Source organism: Acinonyx jubatus, chromosome D1 (assembly GCF_027475565.1).
Source record: "Acinonyx jubatus isolate Ajub_Pintada_27869175 chromosome D1, VMU_Ajub_asm_v1.0, whole genome shotgun sequence".
Lineage (NCBI taxonomy): Eukaryota > Metazoa > Chordata > Mammalia > Carnivora > Felidae > Acinonyx > Acinonyx jubatus.
In genome coordinates, this window is record NC_069390.1 from 3005 (window position 1) to 23351 (window position 20347).

The window sequence follows — 20347 nt, forward strand, 5'->3', positions numbered from 1 at the left end:
CCTAACCCTAACCCTAACCCTAACCCTAACCCTAACCCTAACCCTAACCCTAACCCTAACCCTAACCCTAACCCTAACCCTAACCCTAACCCTAACCCTAACCCTAACCCTAACCCTAACCCTAACCCTAACCCTAACCCTAACCCTAACCCTAACCCTAACCCTAACCCTAACCCTAACCCTAACCCTAACCCTAACCCTAACCCTAACCCTAACCCTAACCCTAACCCTAACCCTAACCCTAACCCTAACCCTAACCCTAACCCTAACCCTAACCCTAACCCTAACCCTAACCCTAACCCTAACCCTAACCCTAACCCTAACCCTAACCCTAACCCTAACCCTAACCCTAACCCTAACCCTAACCCTAACCCTAACCCTAACCCTAACCCTAACCCTAACCCTAACCCTAACCCTAACCCTAACCCTAACCCTAACCCTAACCCTAACCCTAACCCTAACCCTAACCCTAACCCTAACCCTAACCCTAACCCTAACCCTAACCCTAACCCTAACCCTAACCCTAACCCTAACCCTAACCCTAACCCTAACCCTAACCCTAACCCTAACCCTAACCCTAACCCTAACCCTAACCCTAACCCTAACCCTAACCCTAACCCTAACCCTAACCCTAACCCTAACCCTAACCCTAACCCTAACCCTAACCCTAACCCTAACCCTAACCCTAACCCTAACCCTAACCCTAACCCTAACCCTAACCCTAACCCTAACCTAACCCTAACCCTAACCCTAACCCTAACCCTAACCCTAACCCTAACCCTAACCCTAACCCTAACCCTAACCCTAACCCTAACCCTAACCCTAACCCTAACCCTAACCCTAACCCTAACCCTAACCCTAACCCTAACCCTAACCCTAACCCTAACCCTAACCCTAACCCTAACCCTAACCCTAACCCTAACCCTAACCCTAACCCTAACCCTAACCCTAACCCTAACCCTAACCCTAACCCTAACCCTAACCCTAACCCTAACCCTAACCCTAACCCTAACCCTAACCCTAACCCTAACCCTAACCCTAACCCTAACCCTAACCCTAACCCTAACCCTAACCCTAACCCTAACCCTAACCCTAACCCTAACCCTAACCCTAACCCTAACCCTAACCCTAACCCTAACCCTAACCCTAACCCCTAACCCTAACCCTAACCCTAACCCTAACCCTAACCCTAACCCTAACCCTAACCCTAACCCTAACCCTAACCCTAACCCTAACCCTAACCCCTAACCCTAACCCTAACCCTAACCCTAACCCTAACCCTAACCCTAACCCTAACCCTAACCCTAACCCTAACCCTAACCCCTAACCCTAACCCTAACCCTAACCCTAACCCTAACCCTAACCCTAACCCTAACCCTAACCCTAACCCCTAACCCTAACCCTAACCCTAACCCCTAACCCTAACCCTAACCCTAACCCCTAACCCTAACCCTAACCCTAACCCTAACCCTAAACCCTAACCCTAACCCTAACCCTAACCCTAACCCTAACCCTAACCCTAACCCTTGCTTCTTCAACCCTCAAGTCTCACAAGCATCTCTTATAGGACAATAACAAAGCCTGTCAATCCAGCTGCATCCTGACAAAGAGGTCCACTCTCCTCCAGTTCAGCCTTCAATAGAATAGGTCATTTGTGTTGGTTCAGGCTTGGAAATGGGTAGATTCCATGCATCCTCAACTGCCCGCTCCTGAGACCAGTCTTCTCCTGAACTTTTCTCTGTACAGATTCCCTGGGTAAATAGTTGTGTGGGAGATGCGTGCACAGTACACACTGATCAGCCAGCCTGGTGCATCCAGGACCCAACAAGTCAGTGGAGTTCAGACTGCCCCCACCAAAGTGTATAACCATTTGAAAGGAGGCAGTGCACCCCCCAAAATCATTTCGCAGTGGCAGATTTAAACTGGCATCAGTCAGCCCACATCTGAACTGACCGCATGCTGGGGATGCTGACTTCCACAGCAATCAGTGCTCCCAGCTGTTTTATCAGAGGAAACCCCAGCAAGTTTGTGGAGTCTGATGCTGGCAAGGCAGTGCACCTTTCTCCAGCTCTGTCTTCAGGGGAAATGTGTGCATTTGAGTAGGATAAGTCTTGGAATCAGGCAGGTGTCTGGTGCCCCCAAATAATCAGCTCCTTGGGACAGGCATGGCCTGTCCCTACAGCTGCCCTGTTCCAGCTCCTGGACCCACCCAGCTTGCACACTACACACCCCCTCGGCCTGCAGAGGGCAGCCTGTGCCCTACAAGTCTGTGGAACCAGGGCTAGTCTGCTTTGCCTTCTGGGTGGAGGCATACAACCCCAAAAATCTTTCTCAGGCAGCAACTTTTTTATTTATCTATTTATTTTTTAATATAATTTACTGTCAAATTGGTTAGCATACAGTGTGTAAAATGTGCTCTTTGTTTTGGGAGTAGATCTCCATGGTTCATCACATACAATACCCAGTGCTCATCCCAACAAGTGCCCTCCCCAATGCCCATCACCCACTTTCCCGTCTCCCCACACCCCATCAACCCTCAGTTTGTTCTCTGTATTTAAGAGCCTCTTATAGTTTGCCTCCTTCCCTCTCTGTTTGTAAGTAATTTTTCCCCTTCCCCTCCCCCATGGTCTTCTGTTAAGTTTCTCAAGATCCACATATGAGTGAAAACATATGATAGCTGTCCTTCTCTGACTGACTTATTTCACTCAGCACAATACCTTCCAGTTCCATCCATGTTGATACAAATGGCAGGATTTCATTCTTTCTCATTGTCAGGCAGCAACTTTAGACCTAGAACAGTCAGATCCAATTTGGACTGGCTGCCTGAAGGGGTCCCTGGCAGATATAGCATCCAAGGACCCCAGGTCTGTCTTCTTGAAGACCGCCCAGATAATCACCCTAAGACATCACCACACCCTAAACCCTGATCCTGACCCTGGCTCTTAGAGAATTTGGTGTTGTCTATGTTTTGAGATTTTGGCTGTTCTAACAGGTGTGTAGGGGCATCTCATATTGTTTTAATTTGCATGTTCTTAATGACATATGATGTTGAACTTCTCTTCATCTGCCATCTGTACATCTTCTTTGATGGCATGCCCACTTAGATTTTTTGCCCAATTTTTAACCAGGTTGTTTTCTTACTGTGGAGTTTTAAGAATTCTTTGTATATTTTAGATAACAATTCTTTATCAGATATATCTCTCTGTAAATATTTTCTCCCAGTCTATGATTTGTCTCTGTATTCTCTTAAACTAATTATCTTTTATTCAAGTCTATTTTTTAATTTCTACTTTAACACTAACTTAGGAAAGCACAATTCACTGAGATTTCCACTGCCAAGAATAGGTGCCGCTTTTCTGAATGGGAAAGGAAGAGTGAATCGCATGATGACAGTTAAAGCAATCCCAAAGAAATAAAGGCAGAGTTCGTGTTCTTTGAACTTGGGAGAACAGTCTCTTGTTTACTTGGTCCCATGTTCATTAACAGCAAAAGGGTGAAACTGCAGTGTGCTACTTGTGGTGACAGACTAGCTGCTGAGGCAATGAGACTATCGGCACTGGAGCCACAGTCACAGGTAAAACATAAGTAAATTGGTTCCAAACCAAATTCCTTGAGAGAGAGAGTATTAAGTTGAGAAGCTGGCAGCACCAGATTTTTAATATTTCACATACATAAACCAGTGCTTTTCAGGTTCTTGACAAAGTGGTACCTTGGTACCAAGTTACCAAACAAGTATACATGAAGGCTGACATGTTCATGGAAGACTGCGTCACAGGCTTGAAGCACCAAAGTCATCGCTTGAAAATATTGGGTGTGTCTGTGGCATAGAAAGAGCTTGGGCACAACTTTCCAAAGACACCACTTCTCAGCACATCAAGGAGCTGGTTAGTGAAATAGAAGTTCAGAGATAGAAGTCAGAATAAATGAAACTACCAAAAGATTTTCCATCATGGCCTGATGGACTGTTATGGATGACACAATGCATGTGTCATTTGAATACGATGATGATGCAAAATGAGAAATTTGTTTATAGCTTCATTGCCAACAAAACTGTTAGCTCTGAACCAATTTGAACCACGCACAGCAACATTGCCAACAGGTGTAGTTTGGAGACTGAGCTTTGTGTGGCGAGTCCTGACGGCACAGCTGCAGTGAGAAAAATGGTCTGGAGCAGCTGCCTGGAATGATGAACTTGCACCAGGATCTTAGTCAAAGCCCTGCCTTCTTTAATGACAATGTCTTGCCTGAAAAACATCCGACCCAAGCAGTGTGCTTAAAGAGGCAGTAAAATTGTGACTTCCCTAACAACTGACACATTAAATTCAAGATTATTCTCTATATTCTGTACAAAATGGAAGCTCATCATAAGCAACTGGTGATACATTTTTAGATAGGGTAGTTATCAAGGGGAGGGGCCCAGCTGAGAATGCTTGACGAGGATGAGCTCCTAGTGTTTCGGCAAGAAATGAAGGATTGTGGCCCCAGCTCATTAACCTCATGAATCAGACAGTCTGACTCCCTGATTTATCTAATATCCTCAATATTTAAAGATATTAATATTTCCGTGCAAGAACAGAATGCCATGCATTTTCATTAAGACACATAAGGTCAGAGAGCACGCATAAATGTTAAAAAACCAGAAGAACAGGGGTGCCTGGGTGGCTCAGTTGGTTAAGCTCCTGACTTTGGCTCAGGTCATGAACTCACGGTCTGTGAGTTCGAGCCTCACGTCCGGCTCTGTGCTGACAGCTCGGAGCCTACTTTGGATTCTGTGTCTCCCTCTCTCTCTGTCCCTCCCCCACTCGTGCTCTGTCTCAGAAATAAATAAACATTAATAAAATAAAAATAAAAAACCAGAAGAACAGAGGCTCATGCAGATTGTGATAATGAGTTCCATTATTAACAAGTATTATTTTGGCATTTGCACATCTGTGAAAACTGTAACCAAACACCTTATGAACCAATAAGATGTGGAGTTTTTTGATTGAACATTTTAAATATAATTTTCCGTCAAATAAAGACACTGCTGCAATGAGGATGTTAATGGATGCTGAACCTATTTGCCCCCAATTGTTAGCCAAACCCAACCAGAAAATGGAAGCTGGGAGCCTCCTGGGGCACCGAACCAGAATCGGCAGAGCAGCGAGAGTCTGAAGGGCCAAGGGGAGGCCTCCATCACCAGTGTCAAGAGGAGGCACTTGTGTTTTGCTGTATTTTGCTTGAAATTGGATGATGTTAGAGCATAATAAATGCTGACATGCATGACGTGATAGAGATAAAACCCTGATTTGTAGAGAGAGGGGCAGTAAGTCCTCCATTGGGGAGGCCTTTGTTGCATTGCCATTGGTGTGTGAAGACAGGTCCTTGCATACGACATGAAGACATACAGATATATGCCTGCAAAGAAAGGCAGACATAGATGCAGTGTCGGGACTGTGTGTAGTTTCTCTTCTGATTTCTTCAGTTTCTCAGTGAGATACAAGTCAAGGCCCAGAAGGTAAGATGAGAGGGGCGGTGTGATAAGCAGCCATCTCAAAGGATGTGAGGACACCCACCCTGGAGACCTAGAAGTCATGGGCAGCACCAAGGACCCACCCAAGGTGAAGTCTTGACAAGAGGTTGGCTGAGTTGGTAGGTGGAAGGAGAGAGGTGGAGTCATCCAGCACTAGGGGGAGGGGAGAGAGGGGATGGAGCACAACTGCAAGCAAGGGAGGGGTGCGGTATAATGGCGGTGCCGTGAATCCAGGGCATGGAAGTGTGTGTGCACTGTGATGGTCAGCCAGGCTGGGCACCAGAGGCAGCAAGCTGAGGAACAGAGGACGTAGTCAGAGGGAGGGCACTTGAACTAGAAATGGAGGAACATAGCCATTGGTGTTGTGGAGGCCAGGGAATGAGCTGGGCAGTGGCTGACTGAAGGAAGGAAAGGTGAGCTGGCCAGGAGAAGGGGGTTAGAACCTAGGTGGATTAGGTATGTGCAAGCAAAGTCACCACGATCGGTAACGAGCAAGACTGACGCTACTGCTCAAGTCCTCATCAACTGTGAGATGGTTGGAGATTCTGTCCCCGACACTGCCCAGGAAAGGCTGCAGGGCAACTGCTAACAGCTTGTGCTTCCAGGGGCTGGGGTTTGTGGAAGAAGAAAAGCCACGATCCAAATGCAGCCAGAGGGGTACCCAGTCCACCTCCAGCAGGACAACACTCTGGAGAGGTGGGAGGAAAATGGAGAAGAAGAGGAATTAAAGCTGGGTGGACTGGTCTCCATTAGAGCCCAGCCTGACGGTCAGAATCATCTGGAGGGATTCAGAACAACAGAAGCCCAGGTGGTACCCCCGGGGACACTGCTTCTGAGCTACATCAAAGTCCAGGGCTGGCACTTTTAAACATCCACCCAGATGACACAACAGGCAGCCAGAGACCAGTGAGTGAAGGATGGTGATGGGCACAGCCCAGCGCAGGGAATAGAGCCGGTCACATTGTAATAACTTTGTACGGGACAGATGGGAGCTCTGAGTAAGAGTATTGTGGAATCACTATGTTGTACTCCTGAAACTAATGTAACATTGTGTGTCCACTAGGCTGCCAAGTGGCCATCCCAGAAGCCACGACCCCTGAGGCCTTTGGGGACCGGGGCTCCACATTGCCTTGAGTACAGTCTCACTGATGCAGCCACATTGTTTTGTTACAGGTGATCTCAGTACACATTATTTGTCCTGTATTTTTGGAATTATGTGTATGAACAGGTTAGACCATCTCTGGATTTTGTTGTGTGCCAGCAAAGAGAATTGCAGTCACCTGCGTGGCTGAGAAGCTGTGTTCAGGAGGACACAGGACAAGGGTCTGGTGTCTGTGACAGACTCAGGACCAGGTGGAGGCGAGTGAGGGACAGGGCGACAAAGTCACCATGGTAATCAAGCCTCCCCCACACCTCCCTCCAAAGCCTGAATGAGGAGCCCCCAGGGCTGGCCAGGGGCTAAACCCCTGAGTCCTCACGGACACCCTGAGGGTGAGCATGCCAGTCCAGCAGGATGCCATCAGTCACCACCAGGTGGCAGCAGAGGACAGGAGAGGGGCCAGGCCCCAAACAGGAATAGCTGCTCCTGGGCCCGATTGGTTGGCCGCCCAGGTGTCTCAGCCTCCTATCTCCATTCTCCGGGCTCGCCTGCCATAGAAGGAAAATATGTTTCGGGTGACCCTTCCTCGCTTCCTGCTGTGATGGGATAATCCCACCAGTCCCCAGGAGTGGCCTGACTCCTCTCGCCTCAGTACCTCTGAGGCGACCTCCACCCCCTGGACCCTGCTATCCACTCGGGCCTCCTGCAGCCCTGCGCCTATCTCCCACTACCCAGACTCTCAGGCCCAGGAAGTCCCCTACCCCTGCCCCAGTGGCATGCTGAGGCATGTTGAGCAGAGCAGGGATTCCCAGCCAAAAAGAAAGGCTTGAGCCCAACCCCAGAACCTGTCACCCTCAGCCACAAGCCAGGCATGGCCGGAGACCCGTGATGCCCCAGCCCCCACTGTTCTTCCTCAGCGACCTCACATCTGACTTTCTCCCACGTCCACTCAACTCAACCACAAGCCGACTGCCCCTCACACAGCACCCCAAGCCTGTTGCTCCTTGACACCCATGGGGGCCCAGGGTGAGGACACACCCCTGGCTGTCCAACTTGTGCTCTCACTGCCAAGGTCTTGACGGGCAGGTTGGGCCCGCCCCCAGGCCAGGTGCCGCCTGTGGGGCATAAAGCCTGCAGAGGCAGCTCCTTAGGGAGCTCTGCTATCTGCCATGAAGGGGAGCAGCACCCTCCTGCTGGTGGCCCTCACCCTGCTCTGCTCCTGCGGTGAGTCTGTGTGCTTCCAGCAGGGCCATGTGTGGGGGGCAGACAGGAACCTGGGGGGCTAAAACCCAGGCACTAGGCCCCTCACAAGGATGGGCGGCGGCCTTCCTAGGTGCCCGACCAGCCTCCATCACAGAACACAGATGTGGGCAGATGCCCCCGATGCTCCCACCAACCCCAGTCCCCACCCAGCCCAGCTCCAACCTCTGCCCCAGCCCTAGCGTCACCAAGCCCAATGTCACCAACCCAGCCCAGCCTGACCCCAACCCTCCAAGCCCCAGGTCAGCCAACCTCACTCAGAGGGTGAATTCCAGCCACATTAGGGTCTTGCCGCCCCTTCCCTAGTAATGCCAGGGAACCCCAGAGCGGGAGACGCTGCCAAGGCTAGGGGTGACAGGAGGGGTCTGTGGCCAGGTAGAGTTAGGGGGTATTATGGAGTAAGACCTGGGGGAGGTGAGGCAGGGTGATCATGGGGGCACACCTGGGGCAAGTGAGGTGGGCACTGATGCAGAAGTTCTGGACACCGCCAAGGCTGGAGTGCTGGGAGGTCTGGGGTGGGCTGGAATGGAATTCTCTTGTGCTGGTGTCACCTTGCCCCCACCTCACAGGGCTGGCCATCGGGGATGACAACAGTGACTTTTTCATGGACTTCCTGCAAACGCTGCTGGTGGGGTCCCCAGAGGAGCTATATGAGGGACCTCTTGGCAAGTACGATGTCAATGCAGATGCCAAGGCAGCACTGACGGAGCTCAAGTCCTGTATCGATGGCCTACAGCCTATGCACAAGGCGGAGCTGATCAAGCTGCTGGTACCAAGGCTGGGGTGGGGGCGGGGGGTCACCCCATTCCCTGAAGGTCCGCAGCCCCAGCAGGACACACAGCCCTGCCCCACTAGCCCTCCACCAAATGCTATGACTCCTGATTATCACCCCAATACAGCCACCACCCCACAGACACCTTGACCTGCCTCAGTCAGCAGAATTGGACATCCCAGACCTCACTCCCCCAGAGCAGCCTCAGCCTCCCCTAAGAGCACATACATGCATATGGCACACCCACATACAAGTACGCACCACTTCCGCCGTTGCTAGGAGGGGACTGGCTGAAGTGTGCCAGAGCCTACGGTCCTCCAGGGGCTGGCCTGGGCCTACCCGCCCAACAGGATGGGCTTTCTAGTTATCGATCACCAGGTATGGGACCCCCAGCCCTCTTGGCCCACACCTGTCTGCCTTCCAGGTGCAAGTGCTGGGCAGTCAAGATGATGCATAGCGGACCCCAGTCATGTCTCCAAGCAGCCACAGGACCTGCTACACAAGCAGCAATGGCCACACTGCCCCATTACCACTTCTCCGCGTGTAAATTTATCATAAAACTGTTCAATCAATAAAGCCTCCTGCAGCTCAGGCTCTGGCTCCTGTCTCTCCCCACAGTCAGGGACACAACCACATGGATATGCGGATTCACAGACACGGGGTCACATCCGCAGAGCATGCACGTAGAAGTTGTCCCACACAGAGGGCAGACCCACCAGACCCCCATGTAGGCGGACAGAGCAAGACGGACAGGCAGGGGAGTGGACGCAGGAAGGGCTACAGAGGCAGCGGTGGGGTGCAGGACCAGTGCGTCAGAGGCGGCAGGGCAAAGAGCCCCAGGCCGACGATGAGGCTAGAACTGGGAGGTCAGGCTGGGGGCGTTCTGCGTCTGAAGACTGTCATTCCAAGACAACAAATATCCACAATATACACCTGGCACAGGTCCAGGGGTTGAAAGCATTCCCCCTAAAGTCACCCAAAGAAAGAGTCTGTCTGGAAGACGTGCAGACCCGAGCCCTATCCCCAAGAGGAACCTTGACAAAGTGGAGAAGAAAGTGCACCTGGTCTTGAGGACACCCGTGGTCGAGGGGTAGGCATGGCCAGCAGTGGCACAGGAGGGAGAGCAGGGTCTGGAAAGGTTCCTCAGAAGGGCAGCAGCTCAGCGCCACCCCCCAAACTCCACAACCAGCGCTGACCCTACCCTCACCCAGGATCCCAACTGCTGGAGCCTTCTTGTGCCTCAGTTTCCCCAGATCAGTGGTCTTCACTGGAAGCAAGGCTGACTAGGTTCATCTCTGCCCCTCACAACCTTTGCTCTCTGGCCACTCCAGCTCTGGGCCCTGTGGCCTCACCTTCCAGTACAGAACCTCACTGTCCCTTTTCCCACCCTCCAAGCCTCTGCCCTACCCACCATAGTGAGGAGCAGAGCAAAGTCCTGACCTGAGCCATGCCTGGTGAGGGTGGGGGTCCCCTGGGCAGAAGCCATTGTCTTCATCATACAGATAGTGATCTAGAACCTGCTGTCCCACTGAGCTGCATTCTAGAGCTCAGGGGCCAGGATCTCTCCCCACCCCCACCCAATTCTCCAAGCCCCCTGGGAAGAGGAGAGAGAGGGAAAGGCCTTCCTTTCCATGCCCCTTTTTTGGGAACTGCCTGGCATTGAGGCCGGTGCGACGGGACGACCTCCAAGGAGGCCCGGTCCATAGGTTGCTCTGAGTGCAGCTCCTGGACTGAAGAGGTAAGGGCCCCTCTGGAGTGGCCCTCTCCCTGCCCCACAGCACAGCCTCAGCCAAGAAGTTTTCCACCTTTGCCCACCACTCCCTGCCCAGTGGTGCCCAGCATCCCCTGAATAGGAGGAACCTACCCAGAGCCCCTGCAGAGCCAGGGAAGTGTGGTCAGTGAGGCTGGAGGAGACAGCCCTTCCCAGCTTGTGAATGAGGGTCTAATGCTCCTCCTCTTGGAGGCTGGTGAGGGTAGAGCAAGCCCACTGCTCCAAGCATAACCTCTGTGTAGACCCCAGCTCAAGACCTTACTGAGGAGGCTGTGGCCTGCAGTTCTGCCCACCAGTGGGGACAAGACAGGGATAGGGTGGGGAGTTGGGACTTCCCAGTACCTGGTCACCCTTCCATCCATGGACAGAGCCAGCCATGGCAGAGGAAGTATGGGTGGGCACCTGGAGGCCCCATCGCCCCCGGGGGCCCATCATGGCCCTCTACAGCAGCCCAGGACCCAAGTACTTGATTCCACCCACCACGGGTAAGAGCCTGGGAGCCTGGGATGGGACTGGGGTAGGGGAAGAAGCCAGCTCTGAGATGGGCTCGGGATGGGCCTGGAGAGGGTCTGGAGAGGGTCTGGGAGGGCATGGGGCGGGTCTGGGGAGGTTCTGGGAGGGTCAGGGAGGTTTGACGAGGGTCTGGGGAGGGCATGGGTGGGCCTGGGGTGGGTCTGGGGAGGGTCTAGGGAAAGTTTGAGGTGGGCCTAAGGAGGGTCTGAGTGGGGGCAGGGGGTGGGCCTGGAGAGGCTCAGAGCAGGGAGGGCATTGGGAAGGCTGGGGGCTCATCCCTGACTCCCAGCCCATCAACCCCTCTGGGGTCAATAGGGTGGGGAGAAGGATGGCATCTTACTCCGGGCTGCTCAGAACCCCTGCCCCACAGGCTTTGTGAAGCACACACCCACCAAGCTGCGTGCACCAGCCTACAGTTTCCGTGGGGCCCCCATGCTCCTGGCAGAGAACTGCTCCCCAGGGCCCCGCTACAGCGTGAACCCCAAGATACTGAGGACTGGCAAGGACCTTGGCCCTGCCTACTCCATCCTGGGGCGCTATTGTACCAAGACCATCATGACCCCTGGCCCCGGTAAGTGAGCCTGGCCCAGCCGCAGACCTGCCCAACCCTGATGGTGGCCACTGCACATCCTGTCCAGGTGAAGGTGTGAAGGAGCACAGGCATCCTGGCTCTCCTGTCCCCTCTTTTTCCTCTCGAGGGACACCATCAGGCCCAAAGTAGCCTCGGAGACCCTCAAGCCCAGCTCTAACTTGGGCTTTTCTTGCCCTACGTCCCCACACCAGGCCCACACCAGACTCTGCCCTTCCCCCTCCAAAGCTGCACCTGTCCCGCCCACTCCTGCAACTCCGGGACACCCCTAACCAATCTCGGTCACCATCCCCTCCCAGCACACCCTCCGCTCTTCTCCCGAGCCAGGTGACTACTTTCCAGAGAAATCGGCCAAGCACGTATTTGACTCAGCACCCAGCCACTCCATTTCTGCCCGAACCAAGACCTTCCGAGTGGACAGCACCCCAGGTGTGCACCAGCCCTGATAGCCAACATCCGACCAGGGTGGACACCCGGGGGGTGGGGGAGGTGAGACAGGGTAACCTGATGGCTGCACTCCTAGAAGTAGCAAACTTCAGGAAAGGAGCTGAGACTCTGGATGCAGGATTCTGTCCAACCTGAGACTCACTGCCTGTGCGCCCCACAGGCCCTGCCGCCTACATGCTGCCTGTGGTCATGGGGCCCCACACCGTTGGCAAGGCGTCCCAACCCTCCTTCTCCATCAAAGGCCGCAGCAAGCTGGGCAGCTTCAGTGACGACCTTCACAAGGCAAGGGTCCCCCCCCACCCCCCCAGGGCACAGCACTGTTCATCCCCCAGAGACAGTCCATCTGGCCCTTCCTCCCCAGAACCCAGTCCCATCAGAGTGAAACCTATCAGCTCTTCACCCTCCGGTGTCTGCCACATGCATGGCACCACCCTGTCCCCTGCACCCCCAGGTTACATTCCTGGGGTGAGGAAGGGCAGACAATGGACAAGGACGGAGATAGCAACAGTGCCGGGGGAGTGGAGCAAGGAAGGAATTTATGGAGTGCTGCAGGAAGGGTGGGAGCAGTCTTCGATAAGGTGGCATGCAGGAAAATAAGAAGGAGAGGAGTAAAATGTGAGATATTTGGGGGAGGAGGGTTCCAGCTGCAGAAACAGCCAGTGCAAAGGCCCTGAGGTGGCCATGTGTTCAGGAGGTTGAGGAGCCTGGGGAGACTTCCAAAGTGGTTTCACAGCACTGCTGACCCCGCCAGTCCAGCCCACGGCCATCAAATCCCACAGGACAGAATCCCAGCTACAAAAGGGCCTCTCCTGCACACACCAAAGGGACAAGCCTGGGACTGACACACACTGAGGTGTCATCGCCTTGGTGAGGCTTCAGTAGAGGAGTAATGTCCCACACAGAGAAGGTCATCCCATCCCACAGTGTGACTGTTGTCTGGAGACAGAAGGGACCCCTGGACACACAGACACACAGTGACTCAAGGCTTGAAACGCACTGTCCGATGCTGGCCGCCTACCCTTTGGGGTCATGTGCCCTGGCAGGCCAAGCCTGTCTGAGCCTCTTTCACCTTCCAGACCCCAGGTCCTGCAGCCTACCGCCAGACGGATGTGCAGGTGACAAAGTTCAAGGCTCCACAATACACCATGGCAGCCCGGGTGGAGCCCCCAGGGGACAAGACCCTCAAGCCAGGACCAGGAGCCCACAGCCCTGAGAAGGTCCAGGAAGAGCAGGGCCCAGAGGGGTGGCGTGAGGGGTGGGGAGTTACAGTGAGGAGGGAGTGGGGATGGTGACATGGCCCAGAGGGCATAGGGGTGGTCACAACCCAGTGCAGGGGAGAAGGGGCACCACTCAGAGGGGGTGATGGGGCACAGCCTGGGAAGCTGGGAACACAGGCCAACCTGTGTGGTTGAGTTGTTGGGGGATACATCTCGGGGGTGTGAAGTCAGCAGGGGCACAGCCTGGTTGCAGGGGGAGGCACAGGCCAGAGTAGTAGTTGGGAAGCAAGCCCAGAGTAGGGGGGGGGGGGGAGGGCCTGTGAGCCTGTGGGGGGCACAGTGGCCATGCATCCCTAGAATGCTAGGCTTTCCTGACATAGCATTTCCCCAGCTGGCAGGTCCTGCCTCCCTAGACACCAGTGACAGTTAGTGTGCAGAACACTCACCAAACCCAGTAGTGTGGCTTTGGCGCTGGTCACCTTGGCCCAGGGCTCAGGAAGGACAGTGAAGCCACTGTCAGCAGCTCTAGCCCCAGGGAGGGCAGAACCTGTCAGGCAGGGGCAGGGGTGCCAGAGCCTCTCACAGCCTCTCCTCCCCAGGTGACAGTGACCAAGCCCTGTGCCCCCATCGTCACCTTCGGCATCAAACATTCTGACTACATGATGCCCCTCGTGGTGGATGTGGAATAGCCCTGACCCCTACCGCACCCCATCACCCACAGCCTCTGCACATCATGTTCCCACATCTGGGCAGTGGGCTAGGAACGCCTCCTCCCCAAGCTGGGCTGTGGCCCGCCTGGCCTGTAGGGCAGAGCATACCTGTTTGGACAGTTGTGACCAGTTATTTTTTCTATGCTGCTTTCCCATTTGCTAATCTTGTTTCCTGCTGTGCCCACATGTTTAATAAACCACAGATCCCATTAGTAATGGGTTTGTCTTGACCGTAGAATCAAGCTTTTTCAGAAAGCCGCCCCCCCCCCCCAACATAGGCTGTTGGGTCCTACCCTGGCTTCCAGGGCTTGGGGTCTGAGCAGAGGAGGGCTTGGGACTCTCGGGCGCCCACCCTCCTAATTCTGCCTCGGGCCCTTCACCTCGCATTTCGTCGTACACTCCAGGGATGGTCACACAAGCACCTATCCCCTCCTATATGGTCTTCTGCCTGCATGACTCACTCTCACCCATGAGATCTGGGTCCCCACCTTGAATCTGGACTAGGGCCTGTGACCACCCTGAATAAAGTGATACTGCGACTCCTGACGCCAGGCCATGACATAGAAAGGAAACAGCTTCTGCCTGTGTATCCCCCTCGCTTCGCTCACTTCACACCATGGTGTGCCCCCAACACGTGGTGTGGCCACATCAACATCCAGGCAGCCAGCACAGCTGGACCGCAAGCTCACACCAGCATCAACCAGCAGGGATGTGAGCAAGCCTTCAGGTGACAGCAGCCCTGGCCTCAGGTCTCCCAGCTGAAGCCTTAATGTTCTAGGCAGAGAGCTGTCCCCACCATGCGGGTCTCAAATTCCAACCACAGTGATCCAAAGACAAAAATTACTATAAGTGACTAAGTTTTAAGGTGATCTGTTATGCAGCAAAGGCAACACAGGAAGCACAAGAGGACAAGGACCAGGAAGAGGGTATGAGTGAGGCCCAAAACAGGCATTTCTAGAGGCCTCCTGGAGTCTAAGGCCAGGCCTTGAGGAATGGAGTCTGGATTTCACCTTGATCTTGGGGAGGTCGCGGAGGACCTCAAGATGGGTGGTCCTGCCTGCTGTCCCCGTGAGCCTGCCAGCCATAGCCACACAGAGCACAATATGGCTGCTGACCCTGGCCCAGCAGGAACCACGTCAGGTTCGGTGTTCTGAGCACCTCACATTTATTCATCTAACCCTTGGGAGTAATACTATCATCACCCTATCTGAGTTACAGAAACTTGGCAGAGAAAGTGGTAAGCCTGTGACCACCTGCCTAGGGCGGTGGGGGCCAAGTGAGGGAGGGAGGTACAGGGACAAAGCAGAACCAGAGAGGGAAGAAGTGGGGTCTGGACCAGCAGTGTCCATGGCCTGTCTGTGGACCGAGTCAGTTCCAGATGAAACTCTCAAGCACCCAAAGAAATGAGGACACCAAAGACAGTGTTTACTCCACCATGAAACTGTTTATTCCAAATTTTTATTGGTAAATGCCTTGTCCTTGAATTGCAGGATAGAGCCTGGCAGCTACCTTGGCACAGACTGGGTCCCCGGGTCCTTCTTGGGTTACTAGTCTCAGGCACCAACATCAGCAAACCCCGCCTATGCACAAAAGTAGGTGCTGAGTGCACAAGGCTGAGCAGGAAGAGGGTGAAGCCTCTGACCGGTTGGCAGAATTGCCAGGCCCCCCTCACGGAATCCATCCCAATGCAACGAGAATGAGAGACCAAAAGGTCAATCAGAAAGGAACTAAAACCCAGACCCCAAAATAGCTGGAAGCAGAGATGGAAACTTTAGGAGAGAACGTTACAGCTGGAGGTCTCAGGGAGACAGCAGAAAACACTCAGCAAGACCACCCAAGTGCAGAATGGAAACTAGCCTGCCATGGCAGGATGAGCAGGCACAGCTCGCTTAGTGTGGTGTGGCTCCCACAATGGAGCATGTTCTCAGAAAGTGAAGTCAGCACCACAAACCCAGGCAGAGTGGGGGATGCAGGGTGAGGGTGTGTCTGCAATGCCCTTGGCAGCTGCCAGCACAGTGGCCAGTGGGCACGCCCCCGTGGCAAGATTTAAGGTGAGATGAGCAGAGGACTGAGTCAAAGCCATAGAGTGTGGCGACTGGGAAGGGAGGCAGGACCACGGGAGCCTGAGAATGCCAGGGAGTAAGGGGAAACAGTGAAGTCCCAGAGACACGGAGGCATGTAAGCCGACCTCACTGGATGAGAAACCAGCATCTGGAGGAGCAGAGGCAGTCAGAACAGAACACTCAGAAGTAGGAAGGTGGGATCCTCCTCCTCCAGGAGGCTGAGAGGGCCAGCAGGTACAATGGAATGACCATATGAGGATACAGGCCAATCCTGCTGGAAGGGGAGGCAGGCATCAGTGCCACAGGGGCAGTGCCCAGGGCTGGAGACCAGAGCAAGGTAGGGCCAAGAGAGTTGACGTGTGGTCAATGTGTGTGACCCGGGCAAGGAGGTGGACAGGGCGCCAACAGTCTTCAGGGAGTAAGGGGAGTAACTGGGATGACAGAAGACGGGGAAGGACACAGAGCCAATGAATCGTTTCTTACACGTTATTTGTGCACAAGCAAGGGTGCCGACACCTCACCACATCTCACCAGCGGGTGAGATGCCGCTGGTCCAGCTGGGCCTGTGGTTCGGTTTGTGTGAACATGGGGCTGGCCAAGTGGGCCGTGAGGGCCCAGGGAACAAACGGTGGGTGGGCATGGAGGGCAGTCTGCAGAGGGATGCAAGAATAACTAAGCGTTCCCACAGTAAGGTGGTACTCACTGTCCAAGGGTCTCGCTTGGTGGATGGGAAGCTGCCTGCTGACACTCCAGAAGCGACCCACAGGTCCTACGAAGAGAGTCCTTGTAGGGAAGCCTCTTGTCCTGACCCACAGAAGGTGCCCCCCTCAACACACACACTGCCTGACTCTGAAATGCCAGACAGAACTGCTTCTAAAGGTCTGGTCTCGCGGAAATACACCTTTGGTGTTGGGTAGCTCTCGAATCCTGAGAAAACGGGGAGTTTCTTCTCCTGGATACAAGACTGTGAGATCCAGAAGGACTGGGAGGGCCCAGGGCCTCCAGCCAAGGTTGCAGTCCACTCCTTCATCCACGGCCCCTTGCCCTTTCCCGAGGGTCCGGAGGGCAGGCAAGGCCTCAGGGCAGAACCCTCAACATTGATCTACCCATGCCCAGCAGCCCTAGCCAAGAGTATCTGCCATCTCTGAGTCGAAATGGTGCTCAAAGTTCACAGCCACATCCCCTTCCTGTGTCAGCTCCAGGCACCTCAGATCTCAGATGTGGCCTGACCTAGAGACAAGGACGGGACAGAGCCTTAAAACGCCAAAGCCCCAAGGAACAGGGGAAGGCTGCTAGCCACAGGTAGCCATGTCCAGGATTCCCAGCTGCTCAGGTCAGACCTGCTCTGCCAGAGCCTCTAACACCCGGAACAGTACAGAGAGCTGGGCCTTGGCTTCTCCAAGGGAAAGAGACCCTCACACACATGGGACCGGCCAACATGAGCTCACGGGGTCAGAGGAAGCCACGAACTCCCAGTCACACAGGAAAAAGATTCCCAAGCCACAATCATCGTTTCAAAGGAGTATTTTGTACGTAGGTCTTCTGGAGCCCAGGACACCAGGCAGGGGGAGACCCTGGCTGCCCCGGGCACTCACAGAAGCCAGTTCCTAGTGGCTCATGTCCTTGCCCTTGACAGGAGATACGAGAGGATGAAGAAGGCCACGATCAGGCCTGCGGCCATACCACATAGAAGCTTCCGGTTGTCTCGCCCAGACCTCGCCATTGTGGAAAAGCGCTTCACACTCCCTGTGAGCAGGCCTGTCATGCTTGTGAAATCCGAGTCCTGAGGGAGGAATCCCAGCACAGTCACACAGGGGGGGCATCTCCACGACCGACACGCAGGTGCTGCAGGCACGCTGGGAGCCTGCACAGCAGGCGGTGTGGGGCAGAGCTGACCGCGATGCCCGCGCACACTGCAGACCCTTACCATGCTGTCCAGGTACCGGTTCTGGTCTTCTGCGTCCCTATCGATGTCCAGGGCCAGCTGGTCAGGACACAGAGGGGGCAAGGTCAGGCCAGAGAAGGGACACTGGATGGCGCCTGACCCCCCCGTAAGACCAGCAGACCCTGCCAACAACTCTGCCAGACACAGTACCACCAGCAGAGATCAGGATTCAGGTGTCACCCGGACCTCACACGGATGGACGCTGCCATGGATGAGACAAGGAAGATGGGAACTACATGAAACCCTTCCCAGCCTCTACCCTCCCTCTGGTCCCCACTCCAGGGTGCTAGGTGGAGGTGAAGGGACAACCACCACTGACCGATTTGAGCCTGGTGACCTTGGAAGCCAAGTTGTCGGCCATCCGCTTATTCTCCCGGTCTAGAAGCTCCTCCACAGCGGCGGGGCTCTGAGCTGCGAGAAGGGAGAGTCTGAGGGGGACCATCCACCTGTGAGCACTACCTTTGACCCCTGCATGTCAGCCCTTTGTGGCCTCAGGGCTCTCACTCCAATCCCACCCAGCCATGCTGGAAGTCTCAGAGGACTGAGCTCAAATCTGTTGAGCGGGCCCAACCCTAACCCGGGATCCGGTGCATGGACGTCACACATGACGGGCTGTGTAAAGGACAGTGCGTGTGAGCACCTGTCATGTGAGCACATGTCCTGTAAACATATCTAGGCACCCCAAAGGGGTACAGTCCTACTAGCACTTTCTGATATTGTCACAGAACCTGCACGATCCCTCCACAGATGGCATCATAAGGATAGATAGGATAGTTATTTCTGGCAGGAAGAGCACCCAGGAGGGAAGCACAAAAGGCCCTGGCAGGGATGGCCCATGAACTGGGTTCTGAAGAGATGACAAGTGACCAAAGAGGAAACAAATTCGCAAAGCTCCCAACATCCAAAAGTGGGGGCTGAGGTCGATCCCGAGTGCAGGCCCTAGGTCTGCTCACCTCTACACCCCACACCTTACAGGACGCCCTGACCCATGACTAGTGATGCTGAATCTGTCACATCAGGTGGGTGGGAACCATCTCCCCCCAAGTTCGGAGTGCAATTTTGCGGCGGCCAGGATGCCTTAATATGCCACCGAGGCACAGCCTTAGGAATCACTGATGAATACAAACCCCAAAAGAAAGGCTGTTAACGTCCTGCCAACCACTTCATGTTCGTTAACCCCTTAACAGTTACAAGAGCCCAGCGACACAGGCCATCAGCATCCCAATCCCAGATGAGAACAGGGGCTTCCCCGAGGGCAAACGGGCCAGCCGAGGCCACCCCACCACGCAAAAGCCTCCTCTCCCACGCCAGCTTCCGGGACCTGTGGCCCGTGGCCCGCCAGAGGCCCCAGGCAGAACGACCTCGTAGGGTCAGGAGCACCTGCAGGGCCCCAGAGACCCCTCCCCCCGCGCGCAGCCTGGCTCCGCCCGCCGGCAATTCTCCCCGCCGCGGCCACTCAGCGGGGTAGGGGCGGGCGGAGGCGGCTCCAGCGGGCAGCCGCATCGTCCACGGCCGGCCGCGCCGCCATCCGGCTCGCTCCCCAGCGCTCACCCCGCGCCCAGTCAGCCATCGCTCCCGGCCCCTGCCGGCGTCTCCGTCAACGGCACGGCCACAGCCTCCGCAGACGTGGCGCAGCAGCGGGAAGGGCCCTGCGGCCCTGCCCCTTCCGCCCGGGCACGCCGACTTCCGGCGAGGTCCGGCCGCCGGGGTGACGTGATGGGAGCCGAATCCGCCTGAGGTCTGTTCCGCCGCCGGACAAGGGAAGGGGACGGGCCGTCGGCTCTGGGGACGGCTTGCTGGTTGGTGCTTTCCTCTGCCAATTACTGCGTTGACAGACACTTCTACCAGCCAACTGCGCCGAAGGCGGGGTCAGGTCCTCCGTAGGAAGCGCTCCCAGGCCTTTTATCAGGCGAGATAGGCTGGAAGGGGTCTCAATGGGCCTCCGCCTCCGCCAGGCTGCGGTGGGAGTCCCGGCCCCGGTTACTGCCGGTGGGACAGTGGAGATCAAGGCCTGGGGCGAGCGGGCGCTGCAGAAGATGCAGGGGTGAAAGCACTCTGAAGGAAAATGAACCAGACGAAGGGTCAGAGTGTGGGGGTGGGGACAGTAGGAACCGGGCGCTTGCCTTTGCACCCGGGCGCTGAGGGCGCGGTGCGAAGGAGATAGTCAACATAGGCTTGTTGCACAGTGGATACCTCCCCACCCTACTGGAGCGTTTGCTCTGTGTCATTTAGTCCTCCTAACAACACACTGAAACGAGAATTTCTACCATCTCTGCTTTTCAAAAGAGGAAGCTGAGTCGAGGCCAGACTGTGTCTGGGTTACACACCCAGGAAGTTGCTGCACAAGATAATGCTTTGCCTTCATCCTGACCCCTCCCCACTCTCCCCTTTCTTTAAGCTTCAAGGAGGTCTGCTTCTCTCCCACCACGACCATTCCCATCTGCTCTTT

The 20347-nt window shown here is 55.0% G+C and overlaps 3 protein-coding genes across 4 annotated transcripts; 2 read left to right on the forward strand and 1 right to left on the reverse strand.

Moving 5' to 3' along the window:
* The first annotated feature begins 7780 nt into the window (after positions 1–7780).
* Positions 7781–8793, forward strand: SCGB1C1 (secretoglobin family 1C member 1). Its single transcript, XM_027051394.2, has 2 exons — positions 7781–7835; positions 8441–8793. The coding sequence occupies exons 1-2, from the start codon at positions 7781–7783 to the stop codon at positions 8791–8793; spliced, it is 408 nt and encodes a 135-aa protein (XP_026907195.2).
* A 1409-nt stretch (positions 8794–10202) lies between these two features.
* Positions 10203–14102, forward strand: ODF3 (outer dense fiber of sperm tails 3). The gene is made up of 7 exons (XM_015086314.3): positions 10203–10381; positions 10783–10899; positions 11298–11498; positions 11844–11945; positions 12124–12245; positions 13040–13180; positions 13780–14102. The coding sequence occupies exons 2-7, from the start codon at positions 10791–10793 to the stop codon at positions 13867–13869; spliced, it is 765 nt and encodes a 254-aa protein (XP_014941800.1). The 5' UTR covers positions 10203–10381; positions 10783–10790; the 3' UTR covers positions 13870–14102.
* Positions 14103–15314: 1212 nt separating this feature from the next.
* Positions 15315–19612, reverse strand: BET1L (Bet1 golgi vesicular membrane trafficking protein like). Of its 2 annotated transcripts, XM_027051367.2 has the most exons (5): positions 19450–19612; positions 18218–18309; positions 17881–17937; positions 17637–17736; positions 15315–17183 (listed from the first exon to the last, which is right to left on the reverse strand). In XM_027051367.2, exons 1-5 carry the CDS (start codon positions 19466–19468, stop codon positions 17161–17163), a joined length of 291 nt encoding a protein of 96 aa, XP_026907168.1. In that variant the 5' UTR covers positions 19469–19612; the 3' UTR covers positions 15315–17160. The 2 variants fall into 2 exon arrangements, with proteins under 2 accessions (XP_026907168.1, XP_026907167.1); XM_027051366.2 differs by having other exon boundaries at positions 15315–17736.
* Between the last annotated feature and the right edge of the window lie 735 nt (positions 19613–20347).